Here is a 26,023-nt window from a genome sequence, read left to right on the forward strand (position 1 = left end):
CATGGAGCTGCCTTGCTCATGGGTTCCTCGGTGGCTTTCCCCCCACTTGAATGTCTCCAGCGAACCAACTAGCTACAGTAGCAAACTAGACTTTCTGGTCACAAGCCTATTTCTCCAATCATCCTCCCCTCCCCTTTTGGTGATACATGTTGCAATCATAAACACATAACTGATACCAGTGGCCAAACTAAGATGATGTTTATGGTACTCTCACACCAACTTATTCTTATTGTTAGAGGATGGCAGGATGTTGCATGTTGCAGAAATGAAATGTTTAGATTTTGAATATAGGCAGTCTTGCGCAAATTGATGCCGAATTGACAATTTGCTTCAAAGATTTCGGAGTTGAGGAGCTCCATGAAGTGAGGCGACAGCCAGCAGGCGCCTGCCCCGGCCGCTAGCTCGTCGCTCGGCCAGTCATGCTCAGAGACCCCGCTGTAACCCGGAGGTCTCTCAGACCGGTCTCGTAAATAAGAGACTTTTATTTCGCCGTTGACGATTCGTTTATTTAAATGTCACAACACATGTCCATCATAAGATTCAGTGTAGGCGCTATGGTGGGGCATTCGAGGGCCGTGCCCCCCTAGCGGTCATTGATGCCCCTCCTACCACAGGCCATGGCGTGGCAAAAAATATCCCTTTTAGTTATTATTTTAATATTAAATGTGCAAACTGTAACTTAAATTAAATAAAATGAAATTAACGGGGAGAACGCATCATTTTAGTTATGCAAATGGTAAAAACAGTTTTGGGGGAGAGTAGTTAGATCTGCTTAGAAGTGGACTTTTCCTATAAGTACGTTCCTGTAACTACTTGGTCGGAATGCGGTTTAAGATGATGTTTATGGTAATCTCACACCAACTTATTCTTATTGTTAGAGGATGGCTGGATGTTGCATGCCAAACTACCCAAATAAATCGGACTAGTTCAGTACGATTGCCTGTCCTTTGTCCAATGCTACAATATACTGTAGGGTGTGGTTACTTGGACTTGCATTACTGCTCTTTCATGCTTACTATAGAAAGCCTGGTACAGTATTTAAAGCTTTGGTCCGTTTTGACTCGCAGTTTCAACCAACCCCAACGCAGAAATCAGCAAAGCAAGTATAGAAGAACCAGCACTAAGAGGAAGTAGGCTATACACACACATTTCACTACGGCAGTGTAAGATACATTCAAGTGACCAAGATTCACCCACATGGCCTTTGCAGTTACCTTTCCACTGGTAAGACATCATTAAGAATTGTTGAAGTGAATGTTAAATTGCTGTAGATGTTCTTAAAGGTCTTTGTTATACTAGCATATATAGCCGGGCACGATTTAAACAAAATCTAATTTTAGACATTCAAATGTAGCATGTGTTCCGTTTGTAATTTCTATACACTTAAAATAATGGGTGTCATTGAAAGCAACAGGATCAGTCTTACTGTGATTTAGTCTGTTGTCAAATGTCCTTTAACTGCACGTAGCTGTAATAAGTAAGCTTCCAGTAGCTGAAATGTACTGTTTAAAACAGTATAGCATAACTCCGTAACAGTTTCTCTCTGCTGCAGCATCTGGCATTTTAAAGCAAGTCATTTTAATATAACCGGCAACATGTATGTTTTTTTTTCTTCTTTTCTCTTTATGATTAAGATTAAAGTACAATATTTTTTTTAAACTTGACAACATATTTGATACACTATAGTAGCTTGAATTAACTGAACTGTAGAAATGCATCTAAACAGATGTGAGTTTGTTACATGGGTGCACACTGCTTCTTTCCTGTTGACTCACAAGGGAAATAAGCGAGGAAGAAATTCCCTAATACATCATATATGCTTGTCATGAAAGGAGAGCACTGCAGGGTGATATATTCTGTTTCTCTAATCACAGGCTTCAAGGAACTTGCGATTCATCATCGCACTGATCGATGTCAAAGGTTAAAATTATATCATTTAACGATAATGCAATTATATGTGATTATTTCTAATTTCAAATCGGTCCGATGAGTTTGTAATATGACTCAAATGTATAAACTTGTAGAGGAAGCGTTGTGATATAAGAACAGGTTGCAGTGTAGTAGTCATTATGAACTTTAGGCCCAATAGAAATGTTGAAAGTAATGGCAGCAATGATAAGATGTTAATTCTAGTTAGTTTATAGTTTATAGTTTTGGAACTTTAAAGTTTTGTTTCTTCAAACAGAATTTTTCATTTCTAAGATGGGAAACAGATATAAAATACTTTTGATGATATTAAGCTATATTCACGATACTTTTCTTATATATTATCTTTTCTAGAAGTTACATGAAAATACCAGAGTTACTGTAGCACAGAGTACATTCTGCTACTAATATGACTGCAATGCAATGAAATTCAAGAGGATGCTAAGATTATGAATGTTTGTACAACGTCACATTTGTACCCATATTTTTCTTTTATAATATAAACATATATGGATATATTTTTGCTGTTTGTCATGGTCACTGACTTAACACCATTATTAAACATGGGAGAAATGACAGTTTTAGAAGAGCTTAGTTTTTTTTGGACCAGCAGCCGTTAAAGTGACAAGTCAGGTTTTAATAGCTGTGATTTCTCCACCTGATCTAATGTTAACTTTGTTGTTGATTTGGGGGTAAAAAGTAATTAGTATTCATTTATTATTATACAGCCAAAGTAGGATATTTTGGCATATTTGCCTTAAAAACATCTCCTAGTTACGAGAAGGGGAAGTGAAAATAATCTGGCCTATATCTGCATTTCCTGCCTACAGTAATAATTTGACTGAGAATGCCACAGGGAAGAAAAAAAATACACAAATCAAAGTAGAGCTATAAGCTCATGTAATGATTCATTTTTCATTGCATAATGAACAACAGCTATTAGAATTATGCCCAAATGATTCGAGTGTACAATTGTGTATTATTCCACATTACACTAAGTTATTCTCAAACTGCGATGAGGTAACTAAAAGGAAAATGTTCCTCTTTTTATTTCACAGCTGGAAGGCACAGATTCATCAGACTACGCTTATGAAAACGTGGAAACAGCCTGTGAAGATGAGGGGACTGGCCTGCAGACCTTTAACGTCGTGTTCCAACCCTTGCTGTACAGCTTGATCTTTCTGCTGGGCGTGGCGGGGAACGGCCTGATGATAACTGTCCTCCTGAGACGTTGGCGCCTCCTGCGCATCACTGAAATCTACCTGCTGCACCTCGCCCTGGCTGACCTCATGCTCCTCTTTACCTTTCCTTTCGATGTAGTCAACAGTGCCACTGGCTGGCTGATGGGGGAGTTTCTCTGCAGGCTGATGGGCCTGATGAAAAACCTTAACTTCCGCTGTGGGAGTTTCCTCCTAGCTTGCATTGGGTTTGATCGGTATTTGGCCATCGTTCATGCTATTCCAAGTATGCAAAGTCGACGTCCCAGAACAGTGCACCTCACGTGCATTACATTATGGCTGGTGTGTTTGGGTTTATCAGTACCCAACGCTGTGTTTCTTTCTGTGAAGGAAGAAGCCAGAAATTCATCTAGGCTCTCCTGTTCCAATCATCTTTATGGAATCAATGCAAACAACTGGGTTTTGACCAATCGAGTCTTCGATCATTTGTGTTTTTTCCTTCCCCTGGCTGTCATGTGCTATTGTTACACAGCAGTGGTAGTGACTCTGTGCAACAGTCAGAAAAGCCAATCGAAGCAAGGAGCGATTCGACTGGCTTTGCTCGTCACTCTCGTCTTTTTCTTCTGTTGGCTACCCTATAATATCACCTTAATAATCGAAACTATGGTAGACCTGCGTGTTATCGTATATAAAACCTGTAGCTCGTATGTCCTACTGCGACCAGCCCTCGATGTGACCAAAAGCCTGGGTCTCTCACACTGTTGCCTGAACCCGTTCTTGTATGCCTTTGTTGGGGTGCGGTTTCGCAATGAGCTAATAAAGTTACTTTGTAAATTGGGCTGCAGCCGTGTTTGCCTACCTTTCATCAGAGCTCAGAGTCACAGTCAAGCGTCCATCTCTGATGGAGCAACCACCACCAGCACCATCCACATCTATTAAACTTGTATACAATGTCAGCTGTAACTAAAATGCCTGTGTACAACAGTATTTCATTTGTAATGATGAAAAACGTTGTTATCCGACAGTACCAATTGCTACTTTGATTGCATTTAAAAGATGTTTTATTTACCCAGTCAATAAAAAAAATGTATATTGTTGGCATCTGCTGAAATCTGTTTTTGCTTGTACTTTAGCTACTGCTAATTGGATTTAATAAAGTTTTCATATATTATACAGCAACCGTGTCTCCTTGTCAGTGGTATCAAACAACAATTGACACAATAACCCAAACTTAAACCACCATAGAGATCAGTATTATTCTATTTTTAGACTTCTATTAAAACACTGTTATACAGAACAACTGCAAACAATCACAAATTGCATCTTATATACAGCAGGTATATATTATATATATATGTATATATATAATTCATTTTGCACAACAGTTTGGTAGTTGGAGAAAATAAATCAATGATATTAAAACAAATAGAAATTTGAGGCACTCCTCTCCTGACTGCCACTCTGTTTCCACAACAAATACACACATCTTTGAAATATACATATTTTACAGTATTTTAGGAAATGGCTTCTGATTTGTTATTGAACTTTGTTACAGTGCTTTTAGATGTTCAATTTTTTTGAATCAGTTGAAATTCAAAATTTGGAGAGTATCACTGATTTATTGTTTTTACAGTTCCTCTTTTCAAATAACTGGAAGAATAACATTAAAGAAAATATTTGGACACAATGGGAAGGTAACCTAGTGGACACATTTCTTTTTTTCTTTTTTCTTTTTTTAACAGTTTATGTGAGCTGCATCAGAATGGCATATTGGCCATACCCCCGGGGCCATAGCCAATCGGACTGTCCAGAGACATTCCCCGCTGTCTGAGAGACTGGGGGCCCATCATACCAGACTGTTGGTGGGAAGGGCCCATCATGGGACCCTGAGGGGACATTAGAGGACCCTGGGGACCAAATGGATCCCCTGGCATTGACATGCTTCGCTGCTTAGCCTGCATCATCATAATGTTCTGCTGTGCCATCAGATTGTGTGAGTGCTGCTGGGAGGGCATCATGCCAGGGTATGGATTGGAAGGGTGGTGGAGAAGGCTGTTGGCCATCATGGCTTGCTGTTGCTGGAGTTGCTGCTGGGGCACCATGCCTGTCCTTCCCATCATATGTCCAGGCGGGCACATGGGGCCCATGCCCACGCCAGAAACCATACCCCTTGCGCCCCCCTGAGGAATGCCCATGTTTTGGCGTAATCCACCGTGTGAAGGGTGGGGTGGCAGCTGCTGTTCAGCCATCATATTCTGTAGGTTTGCTAAGTGGGGGTTGGATGAAGGGCCGCTGCTATGTGGAGGCCCAGAAGAAGACAGCTGTTTGAGGAGCTGCTGTGGAGTAGGTTGCTGGGGAAGTGGCCCCTGGTGTGGATTCTGATGGGGCTCACTCTTGGGGAAATACTGAAGAGTGCTACTGGGCTTATCGGAAGGAATGATGCGGGAGAGATCAAACTCAGGGATCCCTGAGTGAGTGGGCCGTATGACTTCGCTTAGATCCGGGCCATCCCCCATGGGCAAAGGGCCAAATGAGTCCGAGGGGTGAGAGGGGCGCTGGTGAGGATGACCTTTTCTAAGCAAGTGTAACTGCTGAGGTGGTAGAATATCTTCATTGGACTGAGAGAAGTGATGTGACATTCCTCCAATGGGCGAGTGCATGGGCCCATGCGGTGGGGGCTGGATGCGAGAAAAGCCTACCATCTGGTTCTGAGATATGGGCGAAACGTTGCAGGGCCCCATTCCGTCAGGTGCGCCTCCTCCCATCATGGCAGAATTCATGGCAGGCATGCCCATGTGGTTTGGGGAAGAAAGCACGGGTCCTGAGGCGTCATGGGGCAGGTGTTGGTGACCTTGGCTTACAATAGCCATGGGGCTTTGTGGATCACTGTGGGGGCCGATGGAGCCCTGGGAGACGAGTATCTGCGAGGTCTGGGGGGTCCCCATGTTTCCTGATGATGAAACGCACACTGTTAACATTTGAAAATGGAATGACCTTTTTCTCAACCAATTATACTTATGAAAAATTAACATCATACTCATCATAGCATCATTCAATCATATTTTTCAGCAGCACTACTATATAATATGAGGGTTGAGGCTGAGGAATCCATGCACATGACTGGGTTTTGACCAATAGAGTCTTAGATCATTTGTGTTTTTTCCTTCCTCTGGCTGTCATGTGCTATTGTTATACAGCAGCGGGACTGACTTTGTGCAACAGTCAAAAAAGCCAAATCAAAGCTAGGAGCGATTTGACCGGCTTAACTTGTCAATTTCATATTTGTCTTCTGTTGGCTACCGTATAATATCACCTACCAACGTTTTTTTAATAGGAAAAACATAAAAAAAGAAAGAAAACATAGATCTTAAGGCCTGCCCTTTACACACTATGGACGTTTTTTTTGTGTGAGATTAATTTGCATGTCAATATATTTTCACTGTATATTGTTTTTCTCAAGAGTACTTTCACACAGACCGTGAATATTACGCGGCGATAAAGCAATGTCATTTCTTTTGAAATTAAGTCAATTTTTCGAGCTATCGCACCGCAAATAAAGACATCAACCAATCACGCTGCGTTGTTTCCTTATGAGGATCATAATAGGCTGTATGTGGGCTGTATAGATGGCACTCTACAGTCTGTGGCTACACTGCGTAACTGTTCACCATAGGGAATTAAATTCACTCAGAGTATTTGGCTAAAAGGAAACTCGATGAAATAGCTTACAGTAGCTTAGCGTTAGCTTTTCCTGCTTCGGCTTCTCGACCGTATATTGCTTTTTGTATAACTATCATATATTAATGTGAAAAAGTAAAATTAAAAACTGTTAAAAAAAAAACAACAGCAAAAGAAAACCTGTCCCAACAGCATGGTAGATTAGCTGGCGTGAGGCGTGAATATAGGAACATTTTAATGAACAGCTGTTGCGAATTCACATCGCTGCCAGTATGAATAGTTTTGATGCGATTATTTAGCATTTTCTTGTTGTTTATTCGTCACGCCCCCAGTGTGTAAGGCTTTAAGAATTGAGACACTTTATTTATTAATTCAGTCAGTCAATCTTTCTCTGATGGCCTGGCCGTTTCTACAAAAGGTCACACTGAACCAGGGCTATTCTACTGCTTCCTCTCTACACACTGCCGAACTGTATGAGGTGTTTTCTGTCAGTGTCACAATGTGTCCCTGTTTCATACCTCCAATGCTGACACCAGACAGAAGAGGTCGATCTGGCAGCATCTCATCATCCGAAGTGGCAATTGTTTTGATTGCGTCGTGGTAGAGAGGAGTTGAACTGGGCATGGCATACTTTGACATCTGAGACATGATGAGCGATAAAGGGTTCTGGGTTGGAGGGTTATCAGGAGAGGAAGTGAATGGCATACTAGGATTCATAGAGCCTGGCTGGCTAATGGGCGTAGAGTTGGAACTCCTGGGGGGAAGTGATTGGCCTGTAAAGAACGTTAAAAAAAGAATGGATTAATGTCACAGCAATACAAGGAGGCGCATTAACGATGATCCAACGTCATCTTGGATTTTGAGTGTACCTGTCTCAGTGGAACTACTTCCTCCATTGCCCACTACCTTCCCACTGGTTGGACCGCCGGGACTTGGAAGAGCCGTTTTAGGAGATGCCCACCCTGGGGAGCCCGCAGCCATAGCAGGGGACTTGAGTTGTCCAGGAGAGGCAGACGGAGAGTGCAAGCCAAGGTTGGAAGACCCCATTATCTGGGGAGACTTCATGGAAGTAGAAGGAGTCCCAGTGACAGACGCCGGGGGAAGAGTGGGGTGATGCCCTGCAGAGGAGATCTGTGAGGGGGACTTCAGTCCTGGGGCAGAGGGGGAAGGTAGAAGAGGAGATGGCTCTTGGTTGAGGGATGGAGACTTGAGCTGATGAGGACGAGGTACTGAAGGAGAGGTCAGGGGGTTAACATTGATTGCTAGGTCAGAGGGGTGCCTGGGACCGAGGTCTACTCCCCTGAGGCCTCCGGTCATCGGCATATGACTAAGCCGCGATGTACCTCCCATTGGATTATGGCCTTGCTGATCAGGCCCAAACATCTCCGGGCCAGGTTGTTGGAGATAGGGCCCTTCCACCTGTCCTCCAGAGAAGGGACCATGATTGGGAAACTGGAAGGGGCCATCAGGTCCTGAAATCATTCCCTTATTTCCTCCTCTTCCATTCTGTGAAGCCCTGATTCGTGAAATCTCTCCAGGGCCAAACATCTCACCTAAAGGCCCCCCTCCTGCAGGACCTCCTCTGAGCTTCTGAGATAGCATCATCTGCTGATGTTGCTGAACGTTCATCTGTGGGTTCATGTTCATTGTGAGGCTGCTCCCCAGAGGAGAGTCCACCAGGTCTCTCATCTGAGGACCCCCACCAGGAGAGCCCATCATCTCCCGTGAACCAGGAAAGTCCATAGGATCACCTCGAGAAGAGGGTGGACCCCGGCCCATTCCCAAATTGTGAAAGTCTAGGCCCCCGGGATGATCCATTATTCTCGACCCCAGGTTGCCCTGTTGCTGCTGTTTAGCTAATCTGTCAAGTTCGTACCTGGGAAGCCCCTGCATCTGCCGTTTCTCCATGAGGCGAAACATTTCCTCTTGTGTTATCATATGTTCTGGCTCGCCTTGCAAGTGCTGCGGAGGTCCACCAGGGTAGCAGCCATGAAAGGGACCTCCACCACCTATGTTGTTGGGCATCTCATCGAGCCAAATCATCCCCGGCCTGGTGGGCCTTTGCGGTCCTAGACCCTCCATTGATAAAACTCCCACTTTGCTGCCAGGAAAACTGCCTCCCCCAGGTGGCCCTCTCTGCATCTGTCCCAGGAACCTTGGGCCGCGGGGTCCCTCTTGGTGCATGTCTATCATTCGTGCATTCCCACCCATTCCTCCTCCCATCATATTGCCAGGACCCCACTGCTGGTCTCCGGGCTTGCTGTGGTAGGGAGGAGGGGGTCCTCTCATCATCATGGGACCTCCGTGCATGCCGATCTCCGTCATCATTCTAAAGTGCTGCGGATGTGTGGGGGGTTGTATGTCCTGTTGCCGTCTCTTCTCTTGGTAGTATTCTTCTTGGAGTTTCCTCCACGCCATTTGCTCTGGGGTCAGCCCTTCTGGTCCAAGTAACGGACCCATGTCGACCCCGGGTGAAGAGAGCTGGTGATGTGGGTGTTGTGGTAGGTTATGGTGAGAGTCCATGTGAGGGCTGTCAAGGGCAGGTCCGGCAAGGGACTGCGTTTGAGAAATGATGGACTGGAGGGGTTCTTCGTATTTCTTCATTCCTCCCATCGGAGCCAAGGCTGACGATAGCATATTACCACTACTGCAATTTCCAGAGCTATTAGTACCATTGTCACGTTCCTCGAGAACACTGCTCCTATCACTGTTGTTGTTATTATTTAGGTTGGAGGGGTTATTACTAGCACTGTTGTTGGAGCCTCCTGTGTCTCCCGGACCTGCCCCACTGCGGAGAAGCAGCCTCTCTATGTCTCTCAGAGTCTGCAAGGAACGCTCCCTGTGTTCCAGCTGTTCTTTGGAAAGACCATCCATGTTCCCTGGGCCACTCCTCTGGCCTGTGTCACACTGTAGGTGTGCAGAAAGGATGGAGGGACTCCCCGAGGGAGAAACAGCAGCAACTGGAAGAGACATACCCCCTGCACCCTCTGCATCTCCAGTTCCTGGGACTGGGCCTGCGGGTGTGGCCGTGCTCCCTCCCTCTGACCTATGGGCGACGATGATGTTATTGCTGGAGGCTCCGCCAGGTCTGGTCTGAGGGGATTCATTATCGGAGTGTCCTGCTGATGACGGTGTCCCTGCAGGGTGCAGTGGGCCTCGAACACCTGCAGAGGCTGGGCGCGGAGTTCCACTTTGGGATTTAGGGGTGCCTGTGGGTGGAGAGCTGCTGGAGTTTACCTTATCAGATAGGTTAGGAAGCTTCCCTGATGGGTGGCCCTGTGGCAGACAAAAAGGGGTGGGGGGGAAGAAACAATTACATTAGTTATTTCCAGTAGTAGTAGTAGTTGTAGTTATTATATAGTATATAAACTATCAGTGTTGGGTGTAACGCGTTACTTTGTAAGTAACGTAGCTACTTTTTAGGGTAAAAATTAGTGTAACGCGCTACTACTGAAAATTTGGTAACGAAACGTAGTTCCTTTTTCAATTTGGCGCAACATTACTTTTCCCAGGGACAGATTTGACAGCGACGCTGCCTTCGCAGCTGCGCGCTCACAAGCTCCACATGGGACGTGACAGAGGCTGGTAGCAGAGCAATCATGGCAAGCGAGAAGCAGCCAACGCTAACTTTTGAGAGCGTTTTAAGCTTTGTCGGCTTTTTGCTAGACGGCGCTCTGAGCCAGGCAGACACAAAGCTGACAGCCTCACAGATGGATGCGGTGGAGACCGGCTCATACATACACGCAGCGGACCGCTGTGGACTTGTGTCGGTTGCACGGACACGCAAGGATTTCCAGAAAAGAGGCTGCATGTGTCTACGACAATGCACGAACCATCGTGGCTGCGCGACCAGTACAAGTCGATACAGACATTACATAGTATACACTAACACCGTGTAACGCCGATGACCTGCTGATGTGCATTCAACCCGCGCTGGACTCATTCATAATGAATCAGCCGTCACTCTGCGAGTAGAGAATCCAGTCTGCAGTGTAGTTCAGACACTTCACTGATAAAATAGAGATTGGCTTTATGGTCAAAGACAGTTTTTGTATAATTAACTTCAGTCTCTGCTAGAGACCCCTGCTTTTAAAAGTAACGTAAAAGTAACGAGTAAGTAAAAAGTTACTTTCCATAGGTGGTAACTAAGTAAAGTAACGGATTACTCTTTTAAGAAGTAACGAGTAACAAGCAAACACTACTTTTTAAAAGTAACTTCCCCAACACTAAACTATACACCTGCACATTGCACAGACTATATTATTTTTTTTGCACATTCTGCCTCTTTTTTCTTATGTTAAACAGACATTTTGTCTATATCTTGTTTTCTGTATTTATTGTTTATTTTACACTACCGGTCAAATGTTTGGGGTCACTTATAAATTTCCATTCCACTCCATTCCAGACAGAATACCAGTTGAGATCAGTTGCATTGTTTTTTTAACCAGAGCAGCAGTTTTCAGATTACATTATGTGCTTACATAATTGCCAAAGGGTTCTCGACTGTTGTAGACGGAAGTGGCTGAAGAAATGTTTGAAATTCCATGCTTTTTGGTCTAAACGTCATACCCAAATTAAAAGTGGTACAGCTCCCATATACTTTGACACTCTGGGGTGAGCCTGATATCATTGGAAAGGTGACTGATGTGGGTGTTTGTGTATTTGAGAAGTGTTGTATTTTGTAGTTTTTTGGCTTGTTTCTTTGCACTTTTAAATGGAAATAAAAAAAACAGACATATCTGTAGAAAAGAAATCATATAAAATCCATTTTTGAGTCTTTTGGCTTCTGGGTTTTTTCTGTAGTAAGCTGAGACATGTGGCTAATGCCCTGTGTTGTCTGTCACCTGTCAGATGTGTTTACAGCAGTGTTTTCTAATCATTTTACAGATGTATGACTTGGACGGAAATAAAAAAACCTCCATTCTAGCCTCTGTAACTCTGTGTCAGTAAGAAGCCTAGAATCACCCTGAAACTTTTAACAAAAACTTGAGAGTGTTACCTTTCCAATGATATCAGGCTCACCCCAGAGTGTCAAAGTATATGGGAGCTGTACCACCTTTAATTTGGGTATGACGTTTAGACCAAAAAGCATGGAATTTCAAGGGTTTCTTCAGCCACTTCTGTCTACAACAGTCGAGAACCCTTTGGCAATTATGTAAGCACATAATGTAATCTGAAAACTGCTGCCCTGATCTCAGCTGGTATTCTGTCTGGAATGGAGTGGAATGGACATTTCTAAGTGACCCCAAACTTTTGACCGGTAGTGTATATTAATGTTCACTTTCTCGGATTACTGATTTTGATATTGTCTATTATTGTTCATTTGCCAAAACAACACATAGTGCACTCCAGTTTCTCAATTTGTTCTACAAGCATTCACAGCAGCCATAACAACTGCTAATGGAAACAGGAACAAGGAGGTTTCTCGGACGAAAATAGCTTAACAAATTAACCTCCCCACATACTTTGCATCTGTGGCCTTTACTGTGCAAAAACACTTTTACTTCCTCGTGGTTTAACACAAACTTTTGTTTACTTTGCCACTGAGCTGTGGATGTCTGACCTGCTCCAACTTGGTGCGTGAAACATTTTGCTGGTGAAAGAGAAGGATGGAATCGGTCTGTCCTTTCAATACTGCATCTGCAGCACTGTCAAACAGAAAGAGCAATGCTATAATTAAACTGTTCAATCAGTTGCATCATTCAGTGTTAAAAATAAAAACAAATGGGTTGGTTGATAAGACAAAGAAAATTCAGACATCTCCACTTCTGATGTGAAGGATCACCTGCATGTCGGGCCTGCAAACAGTTCTCACCTGTTGGCTAGGCTGGTTGTGAAAACATACACCACTTGCTGTGAAGGCTGAGGAGGAGGCTCCGTCTTCAGCCCTGGTCCCACTCCACATCCCATGATGGGACCCGCAGGTTCAGACACGGGCCCTGCAGACAGGCGATCAGAGAGCCCTTGGATAGGAGCTGCCAGCCCACGCTCTCCTGAGGAAAATCAGCAGCACGCGGTTTTCATTTGACTACAGTGGTATCCTGGTTTATCACTGTAATACCAGTACAGCCGTTTGGCTACAACACTTAAACACTAGATGGAGCTAAAACACATGTAAAGTCCACTCAGTGGAAAGGAATAGTACAGTACTCCAAAAGGACATCCTCTTCCTGTCAGTGTGTGTGCAGGATCTGAAAACGGCTCCAATTAATGGCTTTAACCCGTTGTTTTCAGAGACAATAACATTGAGACGGGGGCAGGGCATTACTACGTGGAATTCACGTGGCCATCAAAGTTGTGGTCCCACTGACACTATTGTCAGTGAGGACTGTGCTACATTCAGACAACAGCAACTGGCAATGTGTTTCCCCCTCTGTGGAGACAGACGGACTCACGGTGGGTCGCAGTGTGTGGCTTGTCTTCGTCCTCCTCTGTGTCAGGTCCAGAGCACCATTCATCTCCGCTATATGGCTGTTTCTTCTCCAGAACACAGCGCCGCTTACTGCGCATTACACCCTCTAGAGGATATCACACACACACACACACACACACACACACACACACACATCAACACTTAAACAACTATCATAGTATCGTCCCTTTAAAGCAGTGTTTTTCAGATGGGGGAACGTGTACCCCCATCAAAGTGACACAGGGGTACTTTGGAGTACTGCAGGGGGTACGTGAAATTTTGTGGGTCAAAAATATGTCCTGCATAATTCCTAAAATAATTATTATACTATGATAATGAATGCTTTAAGTGATGGATTCTAGCCTCTTTATATAGACCTTTTTTTTTTTTTTTTTAACCTAAAACGGGGTACTTGGCTTAAAAAAAAAAAAATTCAAAAGGGGTACAATATTGAAAAATGTTTGAGAAACACTGCTTTAAAAGGGTATCACCAATGCTATTTTGTTGTAATCATTCCACCACTTATGGTCTTAACCCACCACTGTATTTTACACAGCCAGAAGATAATGTACTACTATCTGTTCTAATGCATTTTGTTTTACTTGCTGGAAGTTATAGAATCTACAGCTGCTTTGACAAATGTAACAAATCACTTTAAATGTTAACAGGATGTCAAATGGCAGAATCACCTTAAACCTGTGCTCTTTGTGCCTGTGCAAAAAGTGAGTATACTGGTGTTTTTCCATTACATGGTACCTGCTCAACTCGCCTCGACTCTACTCGCCTTTTTTTGTTTTTCCATTACGAAAAAAAGTCCCTGGTACCTGCTAACAGGTACTTTTTTTAGTACCAGGTTCCAAGCGAGTTGAGCCGATACCAAAAGGTGACGTGAAAATCTGCAGACTACTGATTGGTCAGAGAGAATCATCACTAATCACCACGTCATCATTGCTAGCGACAGACGGGGCTGTCCTGAACAAAACCGCCATTTTTAAATAGTTTAGCCAGCGGTGGGTTTTTTTGCTGCCTCCAGCTTCTTTTGAAACAAAATGTGTCTTCTGGCAAACAGCCACATGCTGAGAATCAAAAACGACACACCTTAGACGTTCTGTGTGTCACGGCAGTTTCCTGCGGCGTCGCAATGACGACCAGCCACGCTCGCCTCAGGCACGAGGCGGTACTAAATCTGCAATGGAAAATGGAGGACGGGGCACCGCGGCCGAGCCGAGCTGAGTAGAGCAGGTACCACGTAGGGGAAAAACACCATACACGGAAATAGCCTGAGCTGACTTGTAAACATATTTTCTTAGATTAACTAAACATTTCACATGTGAATGATCAAAAATACTCATGAAACACTGCAATCATTTGCAGTTCTGCTCGTCTCCGTATTGTTTCTTTTCTTCTCGCAACAAAATGCCATGCACGCTACACACATCTGCTATAGATGCAATGTTTTGAGAAGCGTGAGCCTTCCTCACATGGTGTCATTATGATTTTGTGGATGCACAAGCTGCTCTGCGCCAATGGGTGCAAACAGCTGCAAGAAATACGTAGCGACATTAACTGCCAGAGGGTGACCTGAAGAAGGAGAGTCAGAACCAACGTCTGACAGCAAATACTACTGTGGGGTTTGGACTCCAAATGGTGACAGGAAAGAAAAGTGGTCACGTATTTAGAGAAGCTCTGTAAACAAGTCAGTGACGATTTCTCAAGTTCATTAATCAACATCTTACTGACTTTGTGGCAAAAAAAAACAAAAACCTATACCTTCCAACAAACACATCAGATGAGCGTGGCTAACCGCAGACTTAAAAGACGTGTGGATGTACAGTAAGGAAGGAAGTGTGCAGTGACAATACACAGAAAAGGACAGCAGAGGGGGGGCTGCTACCTTGACACAGAGAGGCAGCATGAAAGAGCTCATTTCTTCTTCTGTGAATGTTGTTGTTACCAGCAGTCACTGGTTTATATCTTAAAAGGAACGTGTGTGGGTCAAATGGGATTTACCCTAAAATGACCCAGCCTATCTTTCACTGTTTCCCTCATTCAGCGTCTGTCGCTTTTTATGTTGGAACCACACCTCTCACTCGGAGTGTATCAAAGTGTGTGTGTGTGTGTGTGTGTGTGTGTGTGTGTGTGTGTGCAGGAAGCCCAGATGAGTTTCACAAAATCACATTGTCATCTGCAGTCAAACGCTCACGTAAACACACAAACCCTTAAACCAGCAACAGCAGTGGAAGAAACAAACACTATGTGGGCTCTCCCAGTGGCGTAAATGGCATGACTTTTTTTTTTTTTTTTTACTTTGCTCTTGTAAAGATATGCTACTTAACAAAAAACAAACTTGATAAGTTTTGGAAAATGTGTTTTTTTGTTTTTTTTTCTTGGAGCATAACAACACAAAATAATGGACGGATCTGAATGCTAATAGGGCTGTGTGTTTTTACTTTCATTTTTTTCAATTTATTTTTCCTTACTCTCTTATTGTTATATGCGTGTTAAACGCAATTGTTCAGGTTGTGTTTGTTTGTCGATGTTATTCTACTTATTGTCTCCCTTCTTGACAGAGAGACAAGACAAAAAAAAAAAAGTGTATGTATGTATATATATATAATCAACAGCAAACAAATGCAAATCGAACACGTTACACTGAACCACATGAGCTTAAAGATTTACCAAGACACTCACAAAAAGAGCTCACTCACTGCTTTAATAACAAGCTCACCAGGCTCACTAGCTTCTCACAGCCTCGTGACTGGTCTTGCCCTCCGAGCACTACAGAAAGCCCAGATGCTGTTTCATGTGAGAAGTGTCACTGCAGCGCGGGCATGGCACAAACTATCAAAAGCCAGGGGGAAATTCTGACGCGTCGCTGAAAGGTCAGGGCATTTCAGCTAGAGAGAAAACAAGTTATTCTGCCCTCTCAGTCCTTGCGTTCACTTCCTGCTGTGGAGGAGGTGAATGCATGTAATCTGGTATTTCGGGTAAAGATTTGACTGATAGGAAGGTAAAGGAAGTGAACTTCTGTATACTTAGAATAGAGACACAGTGTCTACATGTCCCAGACGCTGACCCCGTTGCGTCTGTGCGTGCGTGTGCCTTACCTCCTTTGGCATCTGCCTCCAGGACTGGAGGAACGGCATTTCTGGATTCACCAGAGTCGATGGAGACGCTCCGCTCCCGCTTGGATTTGTTTTTCAACATCCCTCCGACGCCGCTCGTCAATTGGCTGACAGCCTTCAGCCCAGGGTTGCCGGGAGAAACCTGGTTGGTTTTGACTCCATGGCTCCCGGCACCGACACCCTTTGGACCCAGGTGGCCAGTGGCTCCCTGCTGCTGCTGCTGCTGAGCCTGCGGGGTCACACTGGCTATTTGGGATCGGCCGTCGCTGGTGACCTGCTTGCCATGATTGGCCAGTTTATTGTCCGTGTGCATTTGACTGGCTGGTGATTAAGGTGGAGGTCTGGTATGGAGAAAAGCTGTCTGTCAGTGGTGCTCACATTGCTTCCAGGCGACACTGATGGAGAGAAGAAAAATCAGGTGCATCAGTGTTACAGACTACATTTCTGCAATTGGCCCAACAGTTAAAAGATACATTCAGATTATTTCTCCATAAGGACTGATCTGGGAGTAATACAATCTGACCACTGCACAACGAGCAATTTGGAAATCAACTTGTGCAATGAACACATCGCGAAAGGCTGAAACATATCGCGATGGACACTCAGAGATTTTTTGTGTTGGTTGAAAGAAATGTAAAATGTAAAATGTAACTGTCATTCTTTTTTTTTTTTTTTTTAGTGCTGCCATTTATATTCAATTCAATGTTCAATTTGTTCAATAAAAGAATGTTGGACATGATTTCCTTTGATTTGTTTTAAATTCAACAAGCAATTTGTTGTCTTTCAGCAGAATACTGTAAGCAGCAGAACGGAGTACATTTTAATATCCGTTTTAACAACATTATGGCATATTTTCCTCGTAGCGTGCAGCCCTATATTGTGCCTATTCTGAGTGGATGATGGACAGCGGGTTCCAGGTTAGGCCTTTAGAGCAAACTTTTCAGCCTGTTCACTCACCTCATCTCAACCAGACGCTCAACTGACACATTGCCATGCTGCTCTCCTGGATGCTTCACCGACCACACATGGACCTGGGGGACAACGAGAGAGGAATATCATCAGTGGAGCTAGATGGCAACCTTTACAGTCAGCGCTATATGTCAGTGTGTGTGTGTGTGTGTGTGTGTGTGTGTGTGTGTGTGTGTGTGTGTGTGTGTGTGTGTGTGTGTGTGCGTGTGTGTGTGTGTGTGTGTGCGTGCGTGCGTGTGTGCGTGCGTGTGTGTGTGTGTGTGTGTGTGTGTGTGTGCGTGTGCCCTCAGCATGTGGCTCAACGTCAACTCCATCAGCAAAGACTGAAGAAAGACAGAAGAGTGATAAGAGAGGCAAGGCCAAAGAGACACTGGGAGGTGACTGTTCCTTTAAGGGGCCGAGAGCAAAGAGTTTGAGCTGGGGGAGGGACCTGCAGCTCTGAAGAACCAAACACTTTGCAAACCACAAAAACTCCACCACACCTTCCGCAACACTGTCTGTAGCAATACCTGTGTCTCTCGCTCCCTCTCTCTCTCTCTCTCTCTCTCCCTTCCTCACTCACTCAGTATCACACAAGAGTGTATACACACGCAGGCAAAAACACATTACCTGCTTATTACAGATTTTAGTTTAGGCCCTTTTTATTTTAGTCAGTGGTGTAACTAACTAACTACATTTACTCAAGTACTGCACTAAAGTACAATTTTGAGATATTTGTACTTTACTTAAAAGGTCCTATGACATGCTGCTTTTTGGATGCTTTTATATAGACCTTAGACTAGCCTTTTCACCTTTGCTGGCTAGGCGACTCATCCTTTGGCACTGGAAATCAGCTAACCCACTGCCATTTGGATGCTGGGTGACCGATGTTATGGCACATCTTAAATTAGAAAGAATGAGATGCTCCCTTGGGGGCTCAGATAAGAAATTTAAAAAAGTGTGGCAGCCCTTTTTAGAACATATAGAAAGTAATTTCAGACCTAGAATATAAATGTATATCTATGCCCTGCATCCCCCCCCCCCTTTTATGTTTTCTTCCTCCTCTCAATATGCCTTATTTCATAATTTCTTTGTTGTCATGCATTTTATTTTTCACATCTAATGTAATGTATATTGCAACATATGTCAATATTGGTTTTCCATTACTTAAAATGTTGGCAATGTAAATATTGCTTGGAAACCTGTGAAAAAACCCAATAAAGATAATTTCAATAATAATTATATAGGCCTTAGTGGTCCCCTAATACTGTGTGTACTGCGTTGACCAACTGCCATGCTTCGCTTGTTTTCAAGCCATGATGTCTCTCTCTTTCTCATGGGCGGGCCACATTCTCTGGGCGGGAAAAGCAGAGAAAGGGGAGGTAACCTTTCCCCTTATGACGTCATAAGGAGAAGATTCCAGATCGGCCCATCTGAGCTTTCATTTTCTCAAAGGCAGAGCAGGATACCCAGGGCTCGGTTTACATCTATCGCCATTTCTAGCCACTGGGGGACCATAGGCAGACTAGGGGAACTCATATTAATGTTAAAAAAAGGGGGAAAGAGGGAAATATTGTACTTTTTAGTCCACTACATTCATTTGATTAATTGAGTTACTACTTACTTGGATTCACATGATTAATACACAATATGATAAACAAATGAGATATTATATGTTATTATTATAGATAAGGCAATTAGAATTTACCAGCCTTTACCTGCTCCAACATTAAAATCATACGTGCATTAATCCATCAAATTACAGATTCTAATCCAATAATATAACATACATTATTCTGAAAAGAGACATTCTGCATAATGAGTATGTTTACTTTTGATACTTTAAGTATATTTTTTATTCCAATACTTTTACAGAGTATTTCGACTCTATGGTATTACTACTTCTACTCGAGTAAAATTATCTTCTTCCAGCTCAGACCTGAGAGCCCAGATGGAGCCTCAGCTCTCACATCTCTTCTAGCTGAACTGGTAATGTTAGGGCTGGGCAATATATCGATATTATAATATAAATATCCATATATATGCGACTAGATATCGTCTTAGATTTTGGATATTGTAATATCGTATGTAACACAAGTGTTGTCTTTTCCTGCTTTAAAGGCTGCATTACAGTAAAATGATGTCATTTTCTGAACTCACCAGACTGTTCCAGCTGTTTTATTATTTGCCTTTACCCACTTAGTCATTAGAGGTCGACCGATATGGGTTTTCTCTGGCCGATGCCGATGCCGATCTTTAGAAATCAGGGTCAGCCGATTGCCGATTAATGCTGCCGATTTATTTTGGCCGATATTTGGCCGATATGTGCTTGTTTTTAAACCTCTATTTGAAAGATAAAATGTAACACTAATATACACAGAATTTCTCAACAAAAACATTTATTGAACACTTCACCAATCTACACTTGTAGCCTATACTTCATTTAAAAATGTGTAATGTAAAAACATACTGTAGCCTATATTGTATAAATAATGCATGAAAAATATATAAAATAAATGAAACAGGTAAGAAGAAAATAAACATTGTCAAATAAACCTTTCAATGAAAAAATAAAGTTTAGTGCACTTAGCAGCATTTATTAAACTTCTGAGAATACAAATCTGCTTCACAGAAAGTGACATATTATTAATCTCAACACTATTTCCTCCTAACTCCTGTTGAATCACATAAGACTAGGGCTATCTAAAGTCAATTCTTGTTCACCTTGTTTGTTAGATCATTGTTCATTTGTAAGTGTTTTATCTGTGTTTTGGGGACCCTACTGTTAGCCTAGCTACATGTCCTGTTGCACTCATTAGGATCTTATCTGAGCACATTTCTGTCATTCAAACAACTCTTAGTTGTAATTTAAAACTCATCCAGCCAATTTAATAAAATTAAGGGTTTTATTCGTGCTCGAGTCCATAGATGCAGTTAATGGATAGCCTACAGGAACGGAGAACTGAAGGCTCTGTTAGCAACGATTAGCTCAGTTAGCTGTTAGCTCCGTTAGCTCCAGTTAACTCCGTTATAGGAGTGGATGAGACTGCCACGGACAGGGGTAACAACCAGACTCTGATAAATGATATTCGGGAAGCTTCCACAGCGGTGTGGCCACGGTGTTTTGTACGGTTGGTGGTTTTATTAATACAGTTAATCCCAAGGTAAGAACACCAGCAACATGGTACTGCTAACGGTAGCGTCCGAACCTGAAGTGGCTGCGCGAGACACACTGCGCAAGAATTCACGAGGGGAGGGGCTGGAGGCAGCTGGTCTGGGTCTGGGCGCGCTGTAAAAAATGTCGCCTATTCATGTTTTTAACACTAGGCTGCCCGCAGATGCGCCTGCTTATTAATCGGCTTGATATTGGCCGATGCCGATTATGTAAAAAATTGCCGATTAATCGGTCGACCTCTAGTCATTATATCCACATAACTGATGATTATTTATCTAAAACAATATTTTGTGAAAGCCCCAATAGTCATCCCTTCAATAGTCTCGCATTGCCAGACCTTCTTCCACAGCGCTGCAGAGGAGGGTCTGGCTAGTCCACACAGCATTCCAGGATGGGAGAAAACCGTGCTCTGGTTTATTGGCATTACTTTAAACCAATCACAATCGTCTTGGGTGGCGCTAAGCGACCGGAAGGAGCCGCTGCAAAATAGCCTAGGGAAGGAACTTGTTTTGGTGGAACGTGTACGTTCAAAGTAGTTTTAGTCGTGCAACAGAAAACTCTGATTGGACAGATAGTCTAGCTAGCTGTCTGGATTTACTCTGCAGAGATCTGAGGAGCAGTTAACCATAGTCCTCATAAATCCACCGGAGTTTAAAAATACAACACAAAGAAAGAGGAAGGCACCGGGCGACAAGAGCGACATCCGGCAGAATTTTTGGTGGCACCGGAGCAATCCTGGAAGTGGAACGTCGTGGATATAGACTGACCCTACAATATCGTCGCAATATCAATCGATGTATTTGGTCAAAGAATATTGTGATATTTGATTTTCTCCATATCGCCCAGCCCTATGTTAGAGACAGCCTTAATCCAAGCAGCACTCCAGCTCAACTTTAAGAATGGTGGAGCCTTACCAGCACACGAGGCTTCATTCTGGGTTCAGGTCCATAGCTGCAAGCTGACGCTCTCCTGACACCACCACCTGCCTGTGTCCATAACCCCCAGCTTCTGATTTTAACCTTCGCAACCGGGGTCAGCTACTCTGCAGTGGCGGAATGCAACCAAGTACATTTACTCAAGTACTGCACTTCAGTCCAAATGTTGAGGTACTTGTACTTTACTTGAGTCTTTTCTTTTCATGCCACGTTCTACTTCTATTCCGCTACATTTCAGAGAGAAATATTGTACTTTTTACTCCACTACATTCATCTGACAGCTTTAGTTACTAGTTACTTTACACATTAAGCACTGTAATGTAATGTATGTAATGCACACAAAACACATGTAGTTCATAAAATCTGATGTTTTATTATAAATGTAACTACCCAACAAAAAAAAAAAAAACAGCCTACAAGTCCAACTAAAATAATTATCTGATGAAACGCGTAGTTGTTTGGATCGTTTCCAGTTTCTAAAATGGGAGGATTTTTCTGCATTGAGTACTTTTACTTTAAATACATTTCCCTGATGATACTTCCATACTTTTACTTAAGTAACATTATTAATGCAGGACTTTTACTCGTAACAGAGTATTTTTACAGTGTGGTATTAGTACGTTTATTTAAGTGAAAAAGGATCGGAATACTTCCTCCACCACTGCCTCGCTGTGTGTCAAAGAAGTTGCGTGCAGTCTGCAAACTAGTTGTACACGATTCCTTCTTTGTCAGTATTTGCAGGTCTTAACAAGACCCGTCCACACCGGTTGCTGGTGAACAATAGTTGGCCAAACAGTCATCACAAGCCCGTTCACAAACATCCAGCTGAGATATGCGGCTGACATAATGCAGATCTCGTGTCAACATTTCCACACTGGGGTTTCATATTTGGCCACATGACGCAATGCCACCGCTGCACACGGTGCAGTGTGTCAGGTCAGCTGTCCTGCTCTTACAGAACCATCTGTACCGCTCACTCACCTTGACAGGTAATGGTAAACACAAAGCTGTAATTAGTCATTAACTCACAGCACAGAAAGGCGCTTGTTGGTCGGCTGGAGGACTTCATCACTCATTAACTCAAAACGGGGACGGTCAGACGTCGCTCCTGTTGACAAAGTGTGACTCACTTGCTTAGTGCGACAGAGTGGAGGCCGACTAATCACGCGGCGAAGTCGCTGACCTTCGAGTGGACAGTTAAGAAAAGATAGGCCTATCTAAAGTGAATGCCAGTCTAGTAGAGATCAAGGAGACTCGTGACCATTTCTGCTGCAGCTGATAGGATCAACAGGGGAGAAACCTGAAGAAGTCAGAATTTCAGCTTTATTGGCCAGGTTTGCGTAAACAAACAAGGAATTTGACTCTGGTTAATCTTTGCTCTCAAAGTACAACACTCAAATTAACATATAAAGAATAAAAAACAGAAAGGACAGTAAGAAATATATTAATAAAAAAAGTACTGTTAAGTATGCAGTATAACAAGACAATAGTGCAATATCAGTATAGTCTGATAGTTCAGTGCAATGGTAATATATTAATAACAATACTGTAATTGTAAGATTGAAATTTACATGAGGTAGATGAGCACAACAGTGTTGGTTGACTTTGTTCAGTGTAAGGGTGGGCGCTATTTCTGAGCGTTCAACAGGAGTGTCACACAGAGTCACAAATAAAAAAATAATAAAAGAACTTTGAAGCAGGTACAAGTCATCGAGGCTCTAGTAAATGTTGGCTCATCCAACATTTTGTAAACCAGGAGATGGGCCTCGCACTACCATTATCCTCACTGCTTGCCACGTCAATGGAGCCTACATTTAAGGTAATCAGCCACAAGGAACATTCCAGTGACTTTAGCACAGCTAAAGCCTCTTTCAGACTGAGGAACCCCCCCCCCTCCTCCCTCTCTCCATGCACAAACACACTCAAATACAACCTGTAGCTGCTAAGGACTACTGTCACGAAAGCACTACCAACTATCATACGGGCACTATGTGCAATCCCATTTTGATGTGTGTTTTTATCTTTTTTTTATTGGTTTTTATCTTGTTTTTATTTATTTATTTCCTGGTGTGGCACTGATTTCCACCAACGTAATCTCATTGTGTTCACACAGTGTAGTATTCAGTGACAATAAAGTACCTTAAATCTTGAAACAGACTGGATGAGTTTTTACTTGAGAGGGTTTTGAGTTTCTGTGCAGTGGTAATACACCAATGAATGAACAGGATTACAACTAGTCAAACCAAATGTGCCCTTAATCAATAGTGAAATATGTAATGAATGTTTATTCCTTGACCCAGCTAGACAAGGGGATAGCGTGACTAGAAATCTTTGGTTAGCATATTAATGTTTAACTGAACCGTTAGACAGTTAAAAGTCTCAAACAAAGCAGGCTTCCCTATTCAAGCCAAGACATTCTATCTGTATAGTGCTGTTTACAGGCAGCAAAAACTATTTTATTTGGAAGAGTCTCAAGAAGACCCAATTTGTGATGCAAAGTCTGGAAAAAAAAAAAAAAAAGGTGCTTCAGAACATTTTAGACAGGAGAATAAAAGTAATAATAATTTAGAACTGTAACATGGGACAGTCTGGCTTACAACTCTAATAATAATAATAATAATAATAATAATAATAATAATTTCACAGTACTAGGGCTGTCCTCGACTAAAGAAATTCTTAGTCGACTAACACTTATATGATTTTGTCAATTAATCGATTAGTTGATGTAATCGACAGAGCTGTGCTCTTTGAGAGGTGGTTAAGACTAGAAAAGCACAATATAAATGTAGTTAATTAAAGCCCATGTTGCAGGGCTGTCATTCATTACACAGTACGCGAGAGCTGAGAAGGGTCTGCTGGCATCATACATTACAGAGGCGAAATAAAAACTATCACTGATGCCTCGTGTTGTTTATTTTCGACACGTGTTACTGCGCGCTGCACGGAGAGCACATGGTGTGCGGAGAAGGCTGACATCAGATGCGCGTTTAAAGCATCGACCGCAAAAAGGTATGTATACAGTACATATTAATTTGTTGAATAGATGCTTAGTAGAGAAAGAACAGCACAACAGTATGTTTGCTTTCGAGGCTGAGATGACGCTAAACATTAGTAGTAGGCTAACTTACCTCAAGCGGTTAAAACACTGACAAAAATAAACGCTAAAAAGTCCGACCCAAATGTCAGAATCAGAACCCTAAAGGATCGTCCACGATCCCAAACGGCACCTCTGATTCATAGTTAGATAATTTAATAACAGTTAAATGTAGAGACTTACTGATTGCTGCAGCTAAAAGCTAACGAGTTAGCCGTCACAGGGGTGTCTTTGGTGTCTTTCTAGCCTTTACAGGTGATTTTCTATCCAGCCTGGAACTTGTGCCTTTTTTCGGGGGTTGTTGAGCATTAAATCCAAACTGTTACATCCAAGATTTATCCACTTGATATCCATAATTCATCACGTTTTCGGTCATTTCTGCCGCTAACTCCGTGCTACCCATAGACAGTAGGTGCTACCGACAAGGGGATCTCCCATGATGCCTAGTAGAAGTTCTAGTACTAGGCTGAGGCACGTCTCCCCAACGTGACGTCATCACCGAATTGCGTTAAAAAACCCACTAAACGACTAAAACGGTAAAAACTGGCCTTTAACACTATTTGGTGACATTTTTAACAATGATATACATATGTTGCTTTATGTACCCATTAATCAATAGTGGTGGTTAACCTGCAACATGGGCTTTAAACCATCTGTAAAACTGAGTTTCTCCACAATTAATCCTGCAAAAGTTCCACTTTAAATCTTGTGCTTACCAGAAATGTGCTCATTAGTTTCTTGGAAATGAGTAATTAAGCATGAATAAGCATAAAAAATGCGTCATCAACTAAAGAAATCTTAGTCGATTAAGACCAAAACGACCGATTAGTCGACTAATCGACTAAGAGGTGGCAGCCCTACACAGTACAAATGATTAACTTGAGCAAACAAATTAAGTAATCTGAGGGTACAAGTTGTTCATCTGATGACTATTAATCAAAAAACTAAATTGTCACACCAGGATTACACACAGGCCATCTCCATTAAACTTTATTATGCAACAACTGGTTGATGCCTTCGCTGTGTCATAGTAGAGCGTAAACTACTGTCTTTTGAACCTAATTTACTTCAATTTGTGAGGATTTGTTTTCACTTCGATATATTTAGGTTTTTTTCCCTGTTGATCAGCGGGAAAAAAAGCCACATTACATCCAGTTTGATTCAATGCTGTAAAACTGAAGAAAAAAAAAAGAAAATTGTCAAAGTGTTCAATGGTTTTTTTTATACGGTACTGTATATTAAACAGCAGCACAGATACAAACACAATCTAACTCGCATGTTCGCCTCTCATCGTTGTTTATAAGGTGTTCAGACACACCTGGTGAACCAACACTAAACTTAATTGGTGTCATCTGCATTCATTACCTCCTGACGTCAACTCGCCTAAGACATTTAACACCTAGGCTTGAGAAATGATTAGTGCTTAATTATGGTGACATTTAAATAATGAATTAAATCAAAGTGGCTGCTGTGCAATTAATCTGCAATAAGATCAAGCTTGTAAAATCTAACTTAATGTCCCTAAAGGGAGGTGTTCTCGCTCTCTCTCCCC

At 42.7% G+C, this 26,023-nt stretch overlaps 2 protein-coding genes across 4 annotated transcripts in view; one reads left to right on the forward strand and one right to left on the reverse strand.

Moving 5' to 3' along the window:
• Positions 1–966: 966 nt before the first annotated feature.
• On the forward strand, positions 967–4,283 carry LOC116041109 (C-X-C chemokine receptor type 5). The gene is made up of 2 exons (XM_031286963.2): positions 967–1,224; positions 2,985–4,283. Exons 1-2 carry the CDS (start codon positions 1,198–1,200, stop codon positions 4,041–4,043), a joined length of 1,086 nt encoding a protein of 361 aa, XP_031142823.1. The 5' UTR covers positions 967–1,197; the 3' UTR covers positions 4,044–4,283.
• Positions 4,284–4,340: 57 nt separating this feature from the next.
• bcl9l (bcl9 like) overlaps positions 4,341–26,023 on the reverse strand; it is a 45,960-nt gene continuing 24,277 nt past the window's right edge. Inside the window, exons 2-9 of one of the 3 annotated variants that reach the window (XM_036001404.1) lie at positions 17,277–17,350; positions 16,302–16,701; positions 13,178–13,300; positions 12,598–12,775; positions 12,319–12,430; positions 7,652–10,058; positions 7,301–7,555; positions 4,341–6,054 (exon numbers count right to left, since the gene is read on the reverse strand). In XM_036001404.1, coding sequence (XP_035857297.1) covers positions 4,862–6,054; positions 7,301–7,555; positions 7,652–10,058; positions 12,319–12,430; positions 12,598–12,775; positions 13,178–13,300; positions 16,302–16,632 — 4,599 coding nt within the window. In that variant the 5' untranslated portion in view covers positions 16,633–16,701; positions 17,277–17,350 and the 3' untranslated portion in view covers positions 4,341–4,861. Of the gene's footprint in view, positions 6,055–7,300; positions 7,556–7,651; positions 10,059–12,318; positions 12,431–12,597; positions 12,776–13,177; positions 13,301–16,301; positions 16,715–17,276; positions 17,351–26,023 lie in introns of all 3 variants that reach the window. The other 2 variants (XM_031286960.2, XM_031286962.2) reach the window with 2 other exon arrangements.

The sequence above is a fragment of the Sander lucioperca genome, chromosome 5 (genome assembly GCF_008315115.2).
Source record: "Sander lucioperca isolate FBNREF2018 chromosome 5, SLUC_FBN_1.2, whole genome shotgun sequence".
Lineage (NCBI taxonomy): Eukaryota > Metazoa > Chordata > Actinopteri > Perciformes > Percidae > Sander > Sander lucioperca.

Excerpts from the sequence above, each read along its gene's own strand:
- LOC116041109 (XM_031286963.2), top strand. The coding sequence starts at position 1,198 with ATGGCCTTTGCAGTTACCTTTCCACTG. Across the intron at positions 1,225-2,984 it reads TTGCAGTTACCTTTCCACTG|CTGGAAGGCACAGATTCATC; the intron begins GTAAGACATCAT and ends TTTATTTCACAG.